Consider the following 20,423-nt stretch of genomic DNA (forward strand, 5'->3'; position numbering starts at 1 on the left):
TGTTTGTCACACTTAAATGTTTCAGATCACAAAATAAATTGAAATATTAGACAAAGATAACACAAGTATCACTAAATGCAGTTTATAAAGACTGTCTTATTAAGGCTACAGTGCCTACAAGTAGTATTCAACCCCCTGCAGATTTAGCTGGTTGACACATGCGGAATTAACTTGGCATTGTGACATTTGTACTGTAGATCAGCCTGGAAGTGGGAAATGCACTGCAGCAATTTTTTTTTTTTTTTTTTTTTTAAAACGTAAAAAGTTAATTCAGAGTGTCATTTATTATTCAACCCCTCAAACCACAAGAATTCTGTTTGGTCCCCCTAAAGTATTAAGAAGTAGTTCAGGCACCAAGAATAATGAGCTTCACGTGTGGATTAAAGATCTCTTTTGCAAGCCTTTTCTGACTATTTAAGACCCTCCCCAAACTTGTGAACAGCACTCAGACATGGTCAACATGGGAAAGACAAAGGAGCATTCCAAGGCCATCAGAGACAAGATCGTGGAGGGTCACAAGGCTGGCAAGGGGTACAAAACCCTTTCCAAGGAGTTGGGCTTCCTGTCTCCACTGTTGGGAGCATCATCCGTAAGTGGAAGGCTTATGGAACTACTGTTAGCCTTCCACGGCCAGGACAGCCTTTGAAAGTGTCCTCCCGTGCCGAGGCCAGGCTTGTCCGAAGAGTCAAGGCTAACCCAAGGACAACAAGGAAGGAGCTCCGGGAAGATCTCATGGCAGTGGGGACATTGGTTTCAGTCAATACCATAAGTAACGTACTCCACCGCAATGGTCTCCGTTCCAGACGAGCCCGTAAGGTACCTTTACTTTCAAAGCGTCATGTCAAGGCTCGTCTACAGTTTGCTCATGATCACTTGGAGGACTCTGAGACAGACTGGTTCAAGGTTCTCTGGTCTGATGAGACCAAGATCGAGATTTTTGGTGCCAACCACACACGTGACGTTTGGAGACTGGATGGCACTGCATACGACCCCAAGAATACCATCCCTACAGTCAAGCATGGTGGTGGCAGCATCATGCTGTGGGGCTGTTTCTCTGCCAAGGGGCCTGGCCATCTGGTCCGCATCCATGGGAAGATGGATAGCACGGCCTACCTGGAGATTTTGGCCAAGAACCTCCGCTCCTCCATCAAGGATCTTAAGATGGGTCGTAATTTCATCTTCCAACAAGACAACGACCCAAAGCACACAGCCAAGAAAACCAAGGCCTGGTTCAATAGGGAAAAAGTCAAGGTGTTGGAGTGGCCTAGTCAGTCTCCTGACCTTAACCCAATTGAAAACTTGTGGAAGGAGCTCAAGAATAAAGTCCACATGAGACACCCAAAGAACCTAGATAACTTGGAGAAGATCTGCATGGAGGAGTGGGCCAAGATAACTCCACAGACCTGTGCCGGCCTGATCAGGTCTTATAAAAGACTATTATTAGCTGTAATTGCAAACAAGGGTTATTCCACAAAATATTAAACATAGGGGTTGTATAATAATTGACCCACACTTTTATGTTTAAAATTTAATAAAATTCAACTGAGCAACATAACTTTTTGGTTTGTAAGATTTATGCTTCTGTTCATAAAACCTACTCTCGTTTGCAGTTTGAAGGCTCTAACTTATTTGCATCTTATCAAACCAGCTAAATCTGCAGGGGGTTGAATACTACTTGTAGGCACTGTATGTGCCCACGATGCAGAAATGCTCAGGATTTTTTCCTGAGCGTTTCTGCATCCCCCTGGCAGAAAAAAACGCATGCGGATTGTGCATGCGGATTGTGCATGTGGATTGTACATGCGTTTTCCTGCCAGGGACATGCGGATGTGAAGCGTTCTTCACTGTCATTTCCGCATGCGGGTTGTCAAGCGCTTTCCAGGCGATTTTAGTATCACTTGGAAAGTGCTTGTGACAACTAGGTCACACTATATAAATCCATGCAAACAGCAAGGATTTATATAGTGTGACCCGAGAGAGTGGTAAAAATAAATAAATACTTACCCTCCGATGGCCCGCGCGGTCTTGTTTCGCTCGGTCCCGGCTGCCGGCAGCAGTGAATTGAAAGACCTGCCGACGTCAGCGTCGCATGACCCGTCACATGACTCTGACATCGGCGCAGGTCCTTCATTCCATCGCGAAGTGTCGGGAAGCAAGGAGGAGCGGTGCCCGGGCCGCCGGAAGGTAAGTATACATTTATTTTTTATTTTATTCTTTTTTTTACAGACTTTTTAATTGTACCTGGGTGTGGAGGAGACTCTCCTCTCCTCCACACCCGGGTACCATCCGCACATTAGAACGCATTGAATGCGCATCTACAGATGCAGTGATGTGTAATCCATGCAGTCTAATGCAAGTCAATGGTGGCGAAGAGCAGCGCTTCCGCAAAATAATTGGTAGTGCTGCGTTTTTTTCCGCAATGATAATCCGCAGCGGAAATTTCCGCAGCATGTGCACAGCACATGCGAATTATCATTAGGGAACATTGCTGCCCTTCTACTAAGCGTTTTTAACGCATTAAAAACACATCGTGGGCACACAGCCTAAGCGAAAAAGAAATCCAAACCTACAAAGCCCTATGAAAAAGTGATTGCCCCCTAAGCCTAATAACTGGTTGGGCCTCCCTTGGCACCAAAAAATGGAATCAAGCATTTGCGATAACTGGCAATGGGTCTTTTTACAATGCTCTGGACGAATTTTGGTCACTCATCTTTGCTAAGAAAAAACGCATGCGGACTGTACAGGCATTTTTTTCTGCCAGGGAGATGCAGAAACGCTCAGGAAAAATCCAGAGCATTTCTGCATCGTGGGCACATAGCCTTAGTGTACGGCCATGTCTTGGTAGGTTTGCAGTTATGCCATACTCCTTCCATTTTTGGATGATGGATTAAATAATACTCTGAGAACTTGAGGCTGGGCTATATATTTTTTTTTTTTTAATATCCGAACCCTACTTTACTAATCTCCACAACTTTAACCCCTTACTGACATCTGGCATACAACACACCAGACAGGACAGGGATAAATTGATGATTTTGTTTTTTTATTATTAAATTTAACTTGCATTTTCCCCTTTCCAGTACATCTACAGCATAAGTTTTGCACTTTGCGTATGGAATGAGCTCAGGGGGTGAGCCTACATCATGTCTTGCCGTGGGCGTGTGACCACAAGTATGCGATTTACATACATGCGGTCTCAGGCCGACTAGATGAGCGAGGCTCGGCACGTCTAGTTGGAATATGGCTGAAAGTATGCGTATGGCATACTTGGGGTCACATGACTTTGCGCTCCCAGCACCAGGTAATCCTCCCGGAGTGCAGTGCATGTTAGGTGAGGATTCACAAGTCAGCAGTCGCATAGTGACTCCAAGGCCGGACAACCCCTTTAATGTAATTTTGCTGACCACTTTGACAGTTTATCCAGGTTGTGTGGAAGTAATAAGACATAATGCACAGCTTCCCAAGGCAATTTCTTGTGGAAATAAAATGGAAGGAAAGAAAGCTGATAGGAAGCTTTGGCAGTGATTATGCAATTTGTTATGTAGCTTTTTTATACTTTCTACAAGCCACTTACTGTTTTACAGAAATAAAGTAACTATAAGGAAATATAAATGTAGATTTTTTGGCACACTAAGTAAAACTTAGTGTGATCTCCTCATTCTTGTAACAAAGCAATGGTAATTAATATTCTAATGATAATGTGTGTTCTAGGATTTGGAGTTCCATGGAGTTATGAGGTTTTACTTCCAAGACAAAGCTGCTGGAAACTTCGCTACAAAATGCATCAGAGTTTCAAGTACAGCCACGACACAAGATGTCATAGAAACCTTGGCGGAAAAGTTTCGGCCTGATATGAGAATGTTGTCCTCTCCTCGATACTCTTTATATGAAGTTCATGTCAGTGGGGGTGAGTGTATTATGTACATCATTATTATAGTGTTTATAATTTTAGAAAAACTGCTGCATTGAGCTGCACATACGGTACTGTAGCAACTGCTGAGTTGGTCGCACAAGGGTTTTTCTGGGCACACAGTAACAAAATGTCTAGCCTATCAAAAATAATGATACTTCATAGTCTACTTGCTGTTTAAGTTCTCCTATGTTTCTGAGCTGTCACATTTGATGGGACTTCCAGCTCCTTCCTGCTATTGTCCATTCAAAGCAGAAGACCGAGATTTCCAGTGGAACCAGCACTGACACCAATGAAGGAGACTTTTTGACAAATAAGTCTATCCTCAACGGTATAATATTTGTGATTATGTTCCAATAGTTATATCAATAATTAATTTATACAGGGATCTTTTAGGCTGTTTTTTTAAAAAAAAAAAAAAAAAAAAAAAAGGGAAAAAGCATCCTGAATTCCCTATTTTTCTCTACTATATGAATGATTTGACATTGTATCTGTAATGCATGAGTTTAGAAATCAAATTATGTTCATGCTTCAGAGACTCGCCTTGTCTATACCTTAACGTAGGGGTGATATAATATTTGATCTTTAAGACTGACTTTTTGTCTTGCGCATGATTTGGGTGATGGGATTACTCTGCTGGCATAGAAAGATTAAGTTCTATCCTGGGTTAAGTGCTTTCGCTTTGACTAACCAACTGCATGATAGACAGTAATTATGAGAAGGTCCTTTGAGCCCGTTGTATTTAAACTATGCAGGGCATGTAAATACAAAATAACTTCTTGTGGTAGAAAAGATGATATTCCAGGAGTGTTTTGTCTGCGAAAACCAGCTGCAGCAATACGTGCGCATCCGTGATTTTGTATGCACTTTGGGTGATAATTCATTCTATTTAAAACAAATTAACTTTTAATATTTAAACCCCTTGCTATCATTCTTGACACACACTACCGTTCAAAAGTTTGGGGTCACACAATCTTGTTTTTTCCATGAAAACTCATACTTTTATTTATCAAATGAGTTGCAAAATGATTAGAAAATATAATCCAGACATTGACAAGGTTAGAAATAATGATTTTATTTGAAAGAATAATTTTCTCCTTCACACTTTGCTTTGGTCACAGAATGCTCCTTTGCAGCAATTACAGCATTGCAGACCTTTGGCATTCTAGCTGTTAATTTGCTGAGGTAATCTTGAGAAATTTCACCCCATGTTTCCTGAAGCCCCTCCCACAAGTTGGACTGGCTTGATGGGCACTTTTTGCGTACCATACGGTCAAGCTGCTCCCACAACAGATCAATGGGGTTGAGATCTGGTGACTGCGCTGACCACTCCATTACAGATAGAATACCAGCTGCCTGCTTCTTCCCTAAATAGTTCATGCATAATTTGGAGGTGTGCTTTGGGTCATTGTCCTGTTGTAGGATGAAATGGGCTCCAATCAAGCACTGTCCACAGGGTATGGCATGGCGTTGCAAAATGGAGTGATAGCCTTCCTTATTCAAAATTCCATTTACCTTGTACAAATCTCCCACTTTACCAGCACCAAAGCAACCCCAGACCATCACATTACCTCCACCATGCTTGACAGATGGCGTCAGGCACTCTTTCAACATCTTTTCAGTGGTTCTGCGTCTCACAAACGTTCTTTTGTGTGATCCAAACACCTCAAACTTTGATTCGTCTGTCCATAAAACTTTTTTCCAATCTTCCTCTGTCCAATGTCTGTGTTGTTTTGCCCATATTAATCTTTTCCTTTTATTAGCCAGTCTCAGATATGGCTTTTTCTTTGCCACTTTGCCCTGAAGTCCAGCATCCCGGAGTCGCCTCTTCACTGTAGACGTTGACACTGGCGTTTTGCGTGTACTATTTAATGAAGCTGCCAGTTGAGGAGCTGTGAGGCGTCGATTTCTCAAACTAGAGACTCTAATGTATTTGTCTTGTTGCTCAGTTGTGCAGCGGGGCCTCCCACTTCTCTTTCTACTCTGGTTAGAGCCTGTTTGTGCTCTCCTCTGAAGGGAGTAGTACACACCGTTGTAGGAAATCTTCAGTTTCTTGGCAATTTCTCGCATGGAATAGCCTACATTTCTAAGAACAAGAATAGACTGTCGAGTTTCACATGAAAGTTCTCTTTTCTGGCCATTTTGAGAGTTTCATAGAACAAACAAATGTAATGCTCCAGATTCTCAACTAGCTCAAAGGAAGGTTCATTTTATAGCTTCTCAAATCAGCAAAACTGTTTTCAGCTGGGCTAACATACTTGTCCAAGGGTTTTCTAAACCTCCATTTGCTTCTTACACAGTTAGCAAACACAATTAGTGTTGAGCGATACCTTCTGATATCAGGAAATATCGGATCGGATTGAATCGGGCCGATACTCAAAAAGTATTGGATATCGCCGATTCCGATACCGGAAACCAATGCAAGTCAATGGGACTCAAATATCGGAATGAAAATAAACCCTTTCTTTCCTTGTAGGTTAATTCTACATGAAGGAAAACCACTAAGAATAATGTAGAATGTATTGGGGGAGGTGGTTGCCCAAATCGATGGTAACAGTGCTCACAGTGAAACATGAAAAGCCGGCAATTCAGCAGCGGCATACACCGGTACCCGACAATTTAGAACAGAAAGAATAGAGCATCACACATAGATTAGATAGATAGAAACATGTCAGTCACATAGATAATACGTACAGTGACAGTGTTGGTTACTGTACTTGTCATTTAGTGTTAAAATAAAGGATTTATTAAAAAAAAAATTGACGTGGGGTTCCCCGGAATTTTAGTCTCTAGCGGAGGTTAAGCAGACGGCTGGGGCAGATGTTTGAAGCCTGGGAAGGGGGTAATACCCACGGAGCTTCCCAGGCTACTAATATCAGCCCCCAGCTGAATACCTAGCCTTTCTAGCTATTAAAATGGGGGACCCCCAAAAAAATGACGTGGGGTCCCCCCTATTTTAATAGCTAGCAAAGGCTAGGCCGACAGTTGGGGGCTGATATTAATAGCCCAGGAAAGGTGCCATGAATATTGGCCCCCTCCCAGGCTAGAAACACCAGCCGTCAGCCGCCCCAGAAATGGCGCATCCATAGGATGCGCCAATTCTGGCACTTAGCCTCGCTCTTCCCACTGCCCTGTAGCGGTGGCAGTGGGGTAATAGGGCTTATAATGCCAGCTGACATCAAGCCCAGGTTAGTAATGGAGAGGCGTCTATAAGACACCCCCTTTACTAACCGCATAGTCAAAGTTAAAAAAAAACACAAACGCCCAGGATAAAGTCCTTTAATTGAAATAAAGACACAATTCTTTATTGTTCTAAATTAAACCATACTTACCATCACGCCCATTCCAGCTGAAGCCAACGATCTCCTGCAATAAAAGAAAAATAATAAAGCAACATCATCCTTACCTTTCCATGGTTCCCACGACAGCTTCAGCTCTGCTACATCGAGATGACAGGCTGGACTGCAGCAGAACGCTGCCATCCAGCCTGTCATCCCGCAGACACTGAGAAGCGCAGGCATGCTTGCGCTCCTCAGTGTCTCTCTGTGACGGCATAAAGATGAGCTGAGGTCATGTCCACTGAACTCAGCTCACCTCATGCACGTCACTGACAGCGTGGGAAAATTCTCCTGCGCATTCGGTGAGCGTGAGAGACTCGGCTCATCTGGATGCTGTCACAGCCTGACACTGAGGAGTGCAAGCAAGCCTGCGCTTCTCAGTGTCTGCGGGATGACAGGCTGGATGGCAGCGTTCTGCAGGTCCAGCCTGTCATCTCGATGTAGCAGAGCTGGAGCTGTCCTGGGAACCATGGAAAGGTAAGGATGATGTTGCTTTATTATTTTTCTTTTATTGCAGGAGATCGTTGGCTTCAGCTGGAATGGGCGTGACGGTAAGTATGGTTTAATTTAGAACAATAAAGAATTGTGTGTTTATTTCAATTAAAGGACTTTATTCTGGGTGTTGTGTTTTTTTTAAATACTTTACTAGAAATTCATGGCGGTCATGTCTAATATTGGCGTGACCCCATGAATTTCGGGCTTAGGGCCAGCTGATAATACTGATAATAGCTGACCCTAACCCTACCCAGTGAGCCACCGCACCAGGGCCCTGGATGAGTTGGGTACAGCGCCAGAAGATGGCGCTTCTTTTAACGTGCCATTTTCCGGGGTGGCTGTGGACTGCAATTTGCAGCGGGTGGGGCCCAGAAAGCTTGGGCCTCCCAGCGCTGCGGATTCCAGCCCCCAGCTGCCTAGTTGTACCTGGCTGGACACAAAAATAGGGCGAAGCCCCACGTATTTATTTATTTTTTTTAATTATTTCATTAAATAATTAAGAAAAAAAGGGCTTCCCTATATTGTTGTGTCCGGCCAGGTACAAATAGGCAGCTGGTGGTTGGGGGCAGCCCGTTCCTGCCTACTTGTACCGGGCTGGACACAAATATAGTGCGAAGCCCCACGTCAATTTTTTTAAAATTATTTCATGAATTTCCTGAAATAATTAAAAAAAAAAAAAAAAATTCGTGGGGCTTCGCCCTATTTTTGTGTCCAGCACGGTACAAGTAGGCAGCTGGGGACTGGAATCTGCAGCGCAGGGAGGCCCAAGCTTTCTGGGCCCCCCCCCCCGCTGCAAATTGCAGTCAGCAGCCACCCTGGAAAATGGCGCATTCATAGAAGCGCCATCTTCTAGCGCTGTACCCAACTTATCCAGGGCCCTGGTGCGGTGGCTCACTGGGTAATAAAGGGGTTAGGGCCAGCTTGGCATTATCAGCTGGCCCTAAGCCCGAAATTCATGGGGTCACGCCAATATTAGACATGACCGCCATGAATTTCTAGTAAAGTATTTAAAAAAAACACAACACCCAGAAAAAAGTCCTTTAATTGAAATAAAGACACAATTCTTTATTGTTCTAAATTAAACCATACTTACCATCACACCCATTCCAGCTGAAGCCAACGATCTCCTGCAATAAAAGAAAAATAATAAAGCAACATCATCCTTACCTTTCCATGGTTCCCAGGACAGCTCCAGCTCTGCTACATCGAGATGACAGGCTGGATCGCAGCAGAAAGCTGCCATCCAGCCTGTCATGCCGCAGGCAGACACTAAGAAGCGCAGGCATGCTTGCGCTCCTCAGTGTCAGGCTGTGACGGCGTCCAGATGAGCAGTCTCTCTCACGCTCACCGCATGCGCAGGAGAATTTTCCCACGCTGTCAGTGACGTGCATGAGGTGAGCTGAGTTCATTGTCGGCTCATCTGGATGCCGTCACAGCCAGACACTGAGGAGCGCAAGCATGCCTGCGCTTCTCATTGTCTGCGGGATGACAGGCTGGATGGCAGCGTTCTGCAGGTCCAGCCTGTCATGTGAATGTAGCAGAGCTGAAGCTGTCGTGGGATCCATGGGAAGGTAAGGATGAGGTTGGTTTATTATTTTTCTTTTATTGCATTAGACATTGGCTTCAGCTGGAATGGACATGACGGTAAGTATGGTTTAATTTAGAACAATAAAGAATTGCGTGTTTATTTCAATTAAAGGACTTTATTCTGGGTGTTTGTGTTTTTTTTTTTTTTAACTTTGACTATGGGGTTAGTAATGGGGGTGTCTTATAGACGCCTCTCCATTACTTACCTGGGCTTGATGTTAGCTGGCATTATAAGCTGACATCAACCCCAGTCCTATTACCCCACTGCCACCGCTACAGGGCAGTGGGAAGAGCGAGGCTAAGAGCTAGAACTGACGCATCCTATGCATGCGCCATTTCTAGGGCGGCTGACGGCTGGTGTTTCTAGCCTGGGAGGGGGCCAATATTCATGGCACCTTTCCTGGGCTATTAATATCAGCCCCCAGCTGTCTGCCTAGCCTTTGCTAGCTATTAAAATAGGGGGGACCCCACGTCATTTTTTTTTTTTTTGGGGTCTCCCATTTTAATAGCTAGTAAAGGTTAGATATTCAGCTGGGGGCTGATATTGGTAGCCTGGGAAGCTCCGTGGGTATTACCCCCTTCCCAGGCTTCAAACATCTGCCCCAGCCGTCTGCTTAACCTCCGCTAGAGACTAAAATTCCGGGGAACCTCACGCCAATTTTTTTTTTAATAAATCCTTTAACACTAAATGACAAGTACAGTAATCAACACTATCACTGTACTTCTTATATATGTGACTGACATGTTTCTATCTATCTAATCTATGTGTGATGCTCTATTCTTTCTGTTCTAAATTGTCGGGTACCGGTATATGCCACTGATGAATTGCTGGCTTTTCGTGTTTCACTGTGAGCACTGTTCCCATCGATTTGGGCAACCACTGTAATGCCACAACCACCATGGCTGTGGCATTAACGTCTTATAAAAATATTAATTCCTGCTATTCCATTTAATTGTAATGTAAGGGATATAATGTAATGTCAGCGCTTGAGCAGGAGAATTCTCCCACGCTGGGATGGCATTGAGATGACAGGCTGGATCACAGCTGAGCGCTGCCATCCAGCTTGTCATCCTTCAGAGACACTGCAGAGCGCAGGCATTATGGGAACTTCCGATTCCGGTATTCGATATTGTATTCGATATTGTAAAAGTATCGGAACTCAGTATCGGAACTCCGATACCGCGAATATCGGCCGATACCCGATATTTCAGTATCGGAATGCTCAACACTAAACACAATGTACCATTAAAACACTGGAGTGGTGGTTGTTGGAAATGGGCCTCTATACACCTATGTAGATATTACAATTAAAACAAGACGTTTGCAGCTAGAATAGTCATTTACCACATTAATAATGTATAGAGTGTATTTCTGATTCATGTAATGTTACCTTCATTGAAAAAAATGTGCCTTTCTTTCAAAAATAATGAAATTTCTAAATGACCCCAAACTTTTGAACGTGTGTGTGTATATTGCATTGCTATCTTTGTTTTTTTTCGCTTATCGATATTGTTTTTTACCTAAAGGGTTTGTCCGACCATTTAAAAATATTTTTTAAAACTGGTAGCAGATACTAAATACAGAAATGGCTCAGCACAAGTGGTTACCACTGCAGCCTTGCAGCGCTGGGGTCCTGGCTTTAAATCCCACCAAGGACAACATCTGCAAGGAGTTTGTATGTTCTCCCTGTATTTGCGGGGGTTTCTTTGGGTTCTCTGTTTTTTTTTCCCACATTCCAAAGACATACTGATAAAGTATTTAGATTGTGAACTCAATGGGGATAACTTCTGCAAAGAGCTATATGATGGTTATATAAATGCAAAAAATACAAACCACTCTCCTGCAGTCTGTAGACCAGACAGCACATGCGTGATAAATAATGGGAGGGGAGGCTTACCTGCTGCCATTCAAAGCAGCTGATACTCAGCATATCAGGGGAACAAGTAAAACTGTTGGGTGCATTACTTGTTTGTTCCCTAGATTTGGCATCCTGTTTACACTGGTCTATTGCCTCACATACTAGCAGATGAAATGATTTTTAAGCTTGCTTAACCCTCTACCGGCAGATGTCAGCTGTGTGTTTCCGCCATCATCCGTGTCTACCAGTTGCGGGTGTCAATCTCTGTAAGGGCATTTTACAGCACATAGCGTGGGGGACGTTGTTATTCTAGGCACCCATCGCCTGCTGAAGACCCCGTGCCTGTAATGACTGCTCCATTAAAGAGTAATATGTGGCTGGCGTTCATAGACCGATTCTAGATATATGTGAAAACATTAGCTCATGGAGCAAAAAAACAAGCCCTCCTAAAGCCCCATCGACTAAAAAACATGCATGCCTCCAGAACATCGTGACAGAAGAAAATTATTTTTTTTTCCAAGTTTCTGAAATTTTATATTGCAAATTTTTTTTTTTCACGTTTTTCAGGACATTAAATTGTAAAATGACATTCAAAACTACACCTCGTCCTTCAAAAGATCAAGCCCTAATTTGTCCTAGTAGGAAAAATGTATGGTTCTTGAAAGAGAAAAAAGGAAAAACTAAAACACAAATGCAAAATCGCGTAGTCGAAGGGGTTAAAAATCATCATATTTGACAATACAATTGTCCTTGGTAGCATGATGTATTTTATGCACATAGAACGATCGTTTTAATGATTGTTCTGTGCCTATTAAAATATGGCTGCCAATTGGCAGTCCTATGAATCACCCCTGTCGGCCAGGGTAGAAGATAATGTTCCGTGTTAGGCTATGTGCCCACGATGCAGAAATGCTCCGGATTTTTCCCGAGCGTTTCTGCATCTCCCTGGCAGAAAAAACGCATGCGGACAAGCGGAAAAATCTGCAGCACTACCAATTATTTTGCGTAATCGCAGCGTTTTCGCCGCCATTGACTTGCATTGGACCGCATGACATCTGCATCACTGCATCTGTACATGTGGATATCATGCGGATTCAATGTGCAGATGGTGCCCGGGTTTGGAGAAGAGGAGACTCTCCTCTAGACCCAGGTACGATAGTACCTGTAAAAAAAGAATAAAATAAAAAATATACATTATACTTACCTTCTGATTGCCCCCGGTGTCCATAGCGATCTGTCCTGGCTTGCAGGCAGCTCGCGGTGGATTAAAAGGACCTGCGGTCACGTCATTTAGTCATGTGACGGGTCGGCGGTCGTGTGACCCGTCACATGACTAAATGACGTCATGGAAGGTCCTTTTAGTCCACCGCGATCTGCTGGCAAGCCAGGACAGATCGCTATGGACACCTGGGGCCATCAGAATCTAAGTATAATGTATATTTTTTATTTTTTACCATTCTTTTACAGTCACACCGTATAGATTTATATAGTGTGACCAAGTTGACAAGCACTTTCCAAGTGATGCTAAAATCGCTTGTCAACCCGCATGTGGAAATGCTTGTGAAGAACGCTTCACATCCGCATGTCCCTGGCAGGAAAAACACATGTACAATCCGCATGTACAATCCACATGCATTTTTTTCTGCCAGGGAGATGCAGAAACGCTCAGGAAAAAATCCTGAGCATTTCTGCATCGTGGGCACATAGCCTTATATGGCAGACAAGCTCCTGAGGTACACTTTAATGTTTAAAGGGACTCTGTTTGAACAGCCATTCTGTGCTGACAAAGTACAGGCGCTTGGTACATTATGCACATGGCCAAATATTAAGTGCTCCTTCCCACCTGTGTTTTTCCAACTATGTCCAGTCAGGGCTGTCAGTCAAGCAAGAAGGGATGTGGGGGGCAGAAAACAGGCAGGTGGGAAGGTGTAGTTAAATGTTTAACCAAATGTTTAGCATCGCCGGGGACCAGGAGGACACCGGTGGGGCGCAGAACAGATGAGTATAGAGGTTTTTCTTTTTTTTTTTACCACAAGCACGCCTGCTTGGCTGGGAAGACTACTGCTCCCCCCAGCCGCTCTGCTCTCGCTGTTATCAGCGGGAGCGGCGGTTGGATGAGAGGAGCAGTAGTCCTCCTCTCCTGACCCGGGTACCACCTGTACCGCGCTTCCGCCGCAAATTTGCAGCCATTGGCTTTAATTGAAACGCATCAAATCCGCAGGTATAAGTATTATTCCTGCAGATTTGATGCGGTTCAATTAGTTCATAAACGCGGATTTGCGGCAGAAACGCCCACACAATGGTCATGCTGCGGTTTTTACCGCAATGGTAATCCTGAGTGGAAATTTCCGCATCATGTGCACAGCACATCAGGATTACCATTCTTATAGCTGGCAGACATAGTAACAAGTGTTTTCACAGCGTTTCCGCATCAAATACGCTTCGTGTGCACATAGCCTAAGTTGTCTGGAAGTGCATGGAGTGTGACTATGCATTTTTGATGTCTCAGCCTCTATCTATTAGTACCCTATCCTAGCTGATTTACAGGTCAGTAGCCATGTACCCAAGCAAACAACTTGTCAATCTGCCAAGGGAGGATTGCTGCTGGATTCAAGATGCAGCCTGTGATAGCAGTGCTTCATCACGCCCCAGTGCATTTCCAGATATTGTTTCAAAAAGTGATTTCTTGCTGTTGGAACAGTCCTTTTGGGGTCATAAAGGGATCAAAATGGCTCATCTTTTTAAAGAGCTACTCTATCCTATTAATGGTTTGGGGTCAAGTCAAAGTTTCTGGCAGGCTCCCTTTTACAGGGGTGTTCTCAAGTTGTCTCTTAAACAGCTGAGAGCAATTCATTCTGCTTACTTTCAGGTTTCTGGGGAGAGCGAGGGTACATAATCCATCGTGAGTATTAAACTATACTAGTTGTAGCCCTAGAAAGCTCAGCACAAGTTCTGCTGGAAAACATTCAGCTATAATTGGTTTGTTCTGGAGGGTACACTGCTATCACTATTTACATTTTCCAATAACAATGCATTTGAACAAACACAGCTCTGGAAAGTCAGCAGTGATTAGGAGACCTGCTCTGAGAGAAGCCAGTTCTGTGGGCTGGTGGTTTTACAAGCTTTATAACAGCAGCTGGTCAGGAGCTGAGGGGAAGAGGTTGGTGAGCAGCTAACTGCTGTAAAGAAATCGATGGGCTGGAGAGAGGTGACTGGTCCATTCCAGGAGAGGAGTTAACTCCAAATATAACTACTGCACACTCTTGCCTAGGATCTGAGCAGGCACTAGTGGCTTAGCTACATGGAAACAAGCTGTGCACTATGAAAGATAAAAGCTTTTTTTTTTTTCTGAAGCACAATATCAGATAGACAAAGCAAGTCAATTGCAAACGTCTGTCTAATTGATTAAAGCAATTGTTAAACGGTTGTTCCCATCTCCAGGATCATGTCCCAATATATAGTAGGAGTAGTAATATTAGCATATACCACCAATTAGAAATTTAGGATAGATTCACAATGTCTTTCCTCATGTGCATCAAGCATTGCTGGACCTTGGGTATCCATGGTAACGACCACTGATTTAGTGATATAGTGACAGTTTGCTCATTGCTAGTGGTCGTAACCATGGATACCTAAGGTCCTGTAACGCCTGCACATGAGGAAAGAGACATGGCGAATCAGAAAAACTATATTGCATTTCTAACTGGAGGTATTTGTTAATATTATTACACCTACTAGATATTAGGATCTTGCAGATAGGAATACCCCTTTACGACGAGGTACGTAATAGGTGCACCACGTCGTAACCCCCGGTTCAGCACGGACTCCGGCGCTAAGCCTGCACTAAACCTGGCACATGTCAGTTGATTTATACAGCTGACATGTGCCGGGGGTGGAATTGCAATCCACCCGTGGCTGTTAACTAGTTAAATGCCGCTGTCAAACTCTGACAGCGGCATTTAACAGCGTCGCGCCGGAACCGCGTCAATTACCCCGCCCCTTGGTGACCCTGTCACATGATCGTGGGTCACCGATGGGTTGGCATGTCAACCTGGGGTCTGCAGGAGACCCCTCTGGTTGTCATGTCAAGATTGCTATGATCGCCGCCCAGTGGTCGGCGCTCATAGCAAGTGAGCAAATCTGCTACATACAGGCTATCTGCTCATCGCCTGTATGTAGCAGAGCCGATCAGGTAATTGCTGCTTCTAGTCTGCCATGGAGACTATTAAAGCAAGCAAAAAGTGTAAAAATAAATAAATCAATTTTAAAAAAAAATGTTTAAATCACTCTCCTTTCGCCCCATTCAAAATATAAAAAAAACAGCATATATTTGGTATCGCCGCGTTCAGAACCGCCCGATCTATCAATATAAAATAAGAAATCCAATTGTTAAACGGCATAATGAGAAAAAAAATTCTAAATGCCAGAATTTTTTTTTTTTTTTTGTCGCCGCAACATTGCAATAAAATGCAATAACTGGCAATCAAAACATCGGATCTACCCCAAAATGATATCAATAAATACGTCAGCCCGGCGCTCAAAAATTAAGCCCTCACCCAGCCCCAGATCCCGAAAAATGGAGACGCTACAGGTCTCGGAAAATGGAAGCTTTTTTTTTCTCCACTTGCGCTTACGCACTTGGAAATTTTTTTCCCCGTTTTCCCGTACACGATATGTTATAACCAGTGATGTCGTTCAAAAGTACAACTCGTCCCGCAAAAAATCAGCCCTCACACGTCCATATTGACCGGAAAATTAAAAAGTTCTGGCTCTGGGGAGTAAGGAGAGCAAAAATAACGAAAAAGCAAAAACTGAAAATGCTCCAGTCATTAAGGGGTTCAGCCCATCGGCAGGCAGTTTTTGTTTTTTTCATTTGTGGGCTGGGGGGAGGGGGTTAGTGTTTTTTATATTATTGAATGAAATGTCTGGGTGACTATGGGTCTATTTTATGCAGTAATCATTTTAATTTGCTGTTTAATGTTTTAAAGAAGAACGAAGACTTGATGTTGATGAGAAGCCTTTGGTGGTTCAGCTTAATTGGAATAAGGATGACCGGGAAGGAAGATTTGTGCTCAAGAATGAAAATTTTATACCTCTGAAGGTACCTTTTTTTTTGTGTTCCTCCCTTTTTTTTCTTTTTTGAACGCACTGACTTTTTGGGTGACAACAGTTGTATTTCTATCTTGAACTTTAGAAGGCTCAAAGCAATGGACCTGAAAAGCTGGAAAAAGAAGGTGTAATACAGAATTTCAAAAGAACCCTTTCTAAGAAAGAAAAGCGAGAAAAAAAGAGACGTGAAAAAGAAGCAATAAAATTAGCCACAGAAAGCCATGATGGTCAGCAATTGAAGGATGACTTGTGAGTAACTGTTTTGTAGATGGTACTTCCCGAGAAATTAGTCTTACTCTTTTTATGCAACTAGCTGTTAAGTGCTCTGGGCATGACAGAGTACATAACAAGCCTTAGCCTCCCTTGCTTATTTTCCCGCACCTAAGTAGCCACTTTAGCTTGATTAATTGGCTGTGTGCCATCAGGTGCTAGGCAAGGAAATCAGACAGTGACCTTTTGGTAAAGCTAAAGAGACTGGTGCTGACTGGAGAAACAACTTAGAAAGGCAGAGGCTTAGTAGGTGAAAATCGCAATCAATAAGTGATCACCTATGCCCCTTTTGAAGGCTTTTTTTTTTACAGAAGATGAAAACTATTTTTAGTGCATGTATGTACAGTACAGACCAAAAGTTTGGACACACCTCATTTAAAGATTTTTCTGTATTTTCATGACTATGAAAATTGTACATTCACACTGAACGCATCAAAACTATGAATTAACACATGTGGAATTATATACTTAACAAAAAAGTGTGAAACAACTGAAAATAGGTCTTATATTCTAGGTTCTTCAAAGTAGCCACCTTTTGCTTTGATGACTGCTTTGCACACTCTTGGCATTCTCTTGATGAGCTTCAAGAGGTAGTCACCGGAAATGGTTTTCACTTCACAGGTGTGCCCTGTCAGGTTTAATAAGTGGGATTTCTTGCCTTTTAAATGGGGTTGGGACCATCAGTTGTGTTGTGCAGAAGTCAGGTGGATACACAGCTGATAGTCCCACTGAATAGACTGTTAGCTGCTTTTTTCTTGCCAGAATACAAATTCTAAGTAAAGAAAAACGAGTGGCCATCATTACTTTTAAGAAATGAAGGTCAGTCAGTCCGAAAAATTGGGCAAACTTTGAAAGTGTCCCCAAGTGCAGTTAAAAAAACCATCAAGCGCTACAAAGAAACTGGCTCACATGATGACCGCCCCAGGAAAGGAAGACCAAGAGTCACCTCTGCTTCTGAGGATAAGTTTATCCAAGTCACCAGCCTCACAAATCGCAGGTTAACTGCAGCTCAGATTAGAGACCAGGTCTATGCCACACAGAGTTCTAGCAGCAGACACATCTCTTCAACAACTGTTAAGAGGAGACTTTGTGCAGCAGGCCTTCATGGTAAAATAGCTGCTAGGAAACCACTGCTAAGGACAGGCAACAAGCAGAAGAGACTTGTTTGGGCTAAAGAACACAAGGAATGGACTTTAGACCAGTGGAAATCGGTGCTTTGGTCTGATGAGTTCAAATTTGAGATCTTTGGTTCCAACCACCGTGTCTTTGTGCGATGCCGAAAAGGTGAACGGATGGACTCTACATGCCTGGTTCCCACCATGAAGCATGGAGGAGGAGGTGTGATGGTGTGGGGGTGCTTTGCTTGTGACACTTTTGGGGATTTATTCAAAATTGAAGGCATACTGAACCAGCATGGCTACCACAGCATCTTGCAGCGGCATGCTATTCCATCCGGTTTGCGTTTAGTTGGACCATCATTTATTTTTCAACAGGACAATGACCCCAAACACACCTCCAGGCTGTGTAAGGGCTATTTGACCAAGAAGGAGAGTGATGGGGTGCTACGTCAGATGACCTGGCCTCCACAGTCACAAGACCTGGACCCAATCGAGATAGTTTGGGGTGAGCTGGACTACAGAGTGAAGGCAAAAGGGCCAACAAGTGCTAAGAATCTATGAGAACTCCTTCAAGATTGTTGGAAGACCATTTCTGGTGACTACCTCTTGAAGCTCATCAAGAGAATGCCAAGAGTGTGCAAAGCAGTCATCAAAGCAAAAGGTGGCTACTTTGAAGAACCTAGAATATAAGACATATTTTCAGTTGTTTCACACTTTTTTGTTAAGTATATAATTCCACATGTGTTAATTCATAGTTTTGATGCCTTCAGTGTGAATGTAGAATTTTCATAGTCATGAAAATACAGAAAAACCTTTAAATGAGAAGCTGTGTCCAAACTATTACACGCACTAAAGTATTCATCCTCTTGGCTTTTTACACATTTTGTTAAATTGCAGCTTGGGCTTAAGTATTTTTAAATCAGATTTTGTGTGGTGAATCAGCACTAAATAGTTAAAGTTGGTGAATTGAAGCGAGAAAAATAGTTATTCAATATATATTGTCCTTAGAAATCACACTAGGCATATTTGTGAAACTTGAGATAGGCAATCAATTGGTTTGATTAAGAAGCTTAAAAGATGATGCTACACCAAACAACCACATCAGCTATGTAAACATAGATTCCTTTATTACAAAAAAAAAATAAAATGACAAAAGTAACCATAATAAAAAACACCTCACACGGTGAGGGACATCATGATCTGATGACAGATCAAAATCTAGTGTGTATAATTTTCACCTATATGGAGGGTGTACAGATATATTGGCCTTAAATAAAGGATAATTAAACCATAAGCTTTATTTCAGTGTATATATAACAGATTCGCACCCAAGTGCAATGGTATCCACAATTCATATATCTCTAAATCATATAAAGTACAATGCGCTTTCCCATCAATATCAATACAATGCAGGTAATAGTTTACCATGTGGAAATATCCAGGTGTCCAGTACCTTTAATCAAGCTGCCAGGTAATATACGCAGTTAAGATCAGATGTCCCTCCACCCCAATGCACGATTCATGTGTTCCATCCTCAGGGGGCGTAGTTTGGAAAGTGTATTATTATATCATTAGTGTATTATAAATAGGGGAACAGCCAATAAGCAGACCAGAAGAGATCACATGTGCATCCTGGATGTGTCGGCGCATGAAGCCCCAGCTCTTTCTCCTATATCACGTAACTTCCTGCTTTCTTCCCATGGAGTGCACACAGGCGGCGTCTCCAGGGTAACTTGGCATGATGCCGCAAGCGTGTTACCATAGTGGCCGGGATCTCCGAAGTCTGCGGAGCGGACGAAAGGTGCATCCACACTACCAGGTCGGCAGGGCCAGTGACAGGAGAACGTGGATACCTATGGAGAAGATACTTACCTGGGTCTCTAATAGGACTATTCTATGTCACGGGTGTATCAGAGGTGACAGTCGCCCTGTAATTAGTTGCAGGAGATCTCTGCGTTTGGCATTACAGACATCATCTTAGATAAGAGGCAGTCTTTAGGACCCAGCGGCTACCTCCCTCTAGTAATTAGCTCCCTGGCCTGGGTATATAAATACCTGGTGTGTCTGAGAGGGAGGTGCCAGTTATATTCATTTTTACTTGTGAAGGCTTAGCAAGAGCAGTACTTCATCCTCTCTGGAGCTTGAGGCAGAGTTTGCATTTGTCTGGAGTAGTCTAAAGCTAAGCAATCTCCCCCTGTTTGCCTACCCTTGTTGTCTATAGAGTTTAGTGGAGATTGGCTAGTGTTCATCTCCTCCCATCCTTAGCCATACGCCAGGGCAAGACAGGGCGAGGCACGCGTGTGGCGATTGGTGAAGAGCCAATATAGGGACGGTAGTTGAGACAGGGTGATGCTAGACCAGACTAGGAGGTCTCCACTTCCCCCTTTCCCTAGAGTCTGGTCTCCCTTTCTCTCTGTGTTGCACTTAGTCTTTCCCACACCTGGCGTGACATTGTATTAAGATTTAAAGAAAAATAGATCAAGAAATTTGATCAAATATGAGAATGGGCAGTATATTCATATATAGTGTATGTTTTGTTTTCAATGTTTTTTGTTTATTAGGAATCTAAAAATAAAGACATTTAAGTAACAACCATTGACATGCTTAAATTGAGGGCATATAACCAGTCATGCCCTAATTTGCGATGCTAAAAGGCAAAGGCATATTGCAATTAAATCACAGCGATAAATGTGGTGGGATAACAACATGTAAAAACTGTGAAGGTTGAGTAGGCGAG

At 43.1% G+C, this 20,423-nt stretch overlaps 1 protein-coding gene across 26 annotated transcripts in view; it reads left to right on the top strand.

Moving 5' to 3' along the window:
* Window positions 1-20,423, top strand: part of AFDN (afadin, adherens junction formation factor) — a 504,890-nt gene that overhangs the window by 66,570 nt on the left and 417,897 nt on the right. For 18 of the 26 annotated variants that reach the window (XM_073671547.1, XM_073671557.1, XM_073671558.1 and 15 more), the window contains exons 2-4: window positions 3,712-3,907; window positions 16,178-16,290; window positions 16,384-16,547. In XM_073671547.1, coding sequence (XP_073527648.1) covers window positions 3,712-3,907; window positions 16,178-16,290; window positions 16,384-16,547 — 473 coding nt within the window. The remainder of the gene's footprint in view (window positions 1-3,711; window positions 3,908-16,177; window positions 16,291-16,383; window positions 16,548-20,423) is intronic. The other 8 variants (XM_073671548.1, XM_073671569.1, XM_073671554.1 and 5 more) reach the window with 1 other exon arrangement.

This window comes from Phyllobates terribilis, unplaced genomic scaffold (genome assembly GCF_046119375.1).
Source record: "Phyllobates terribilis strain yellow unplaced genomic scaffold, ASM4611937v1 Scaffold_3__8_contigs__length_932513732, whole genome shotgun sequence".
NCBI lineage: Eukaryota > Metazoa > Chordata > Amphibia > Anura > Dendrobatidae > Phyllobates > Phyllobates terribilis.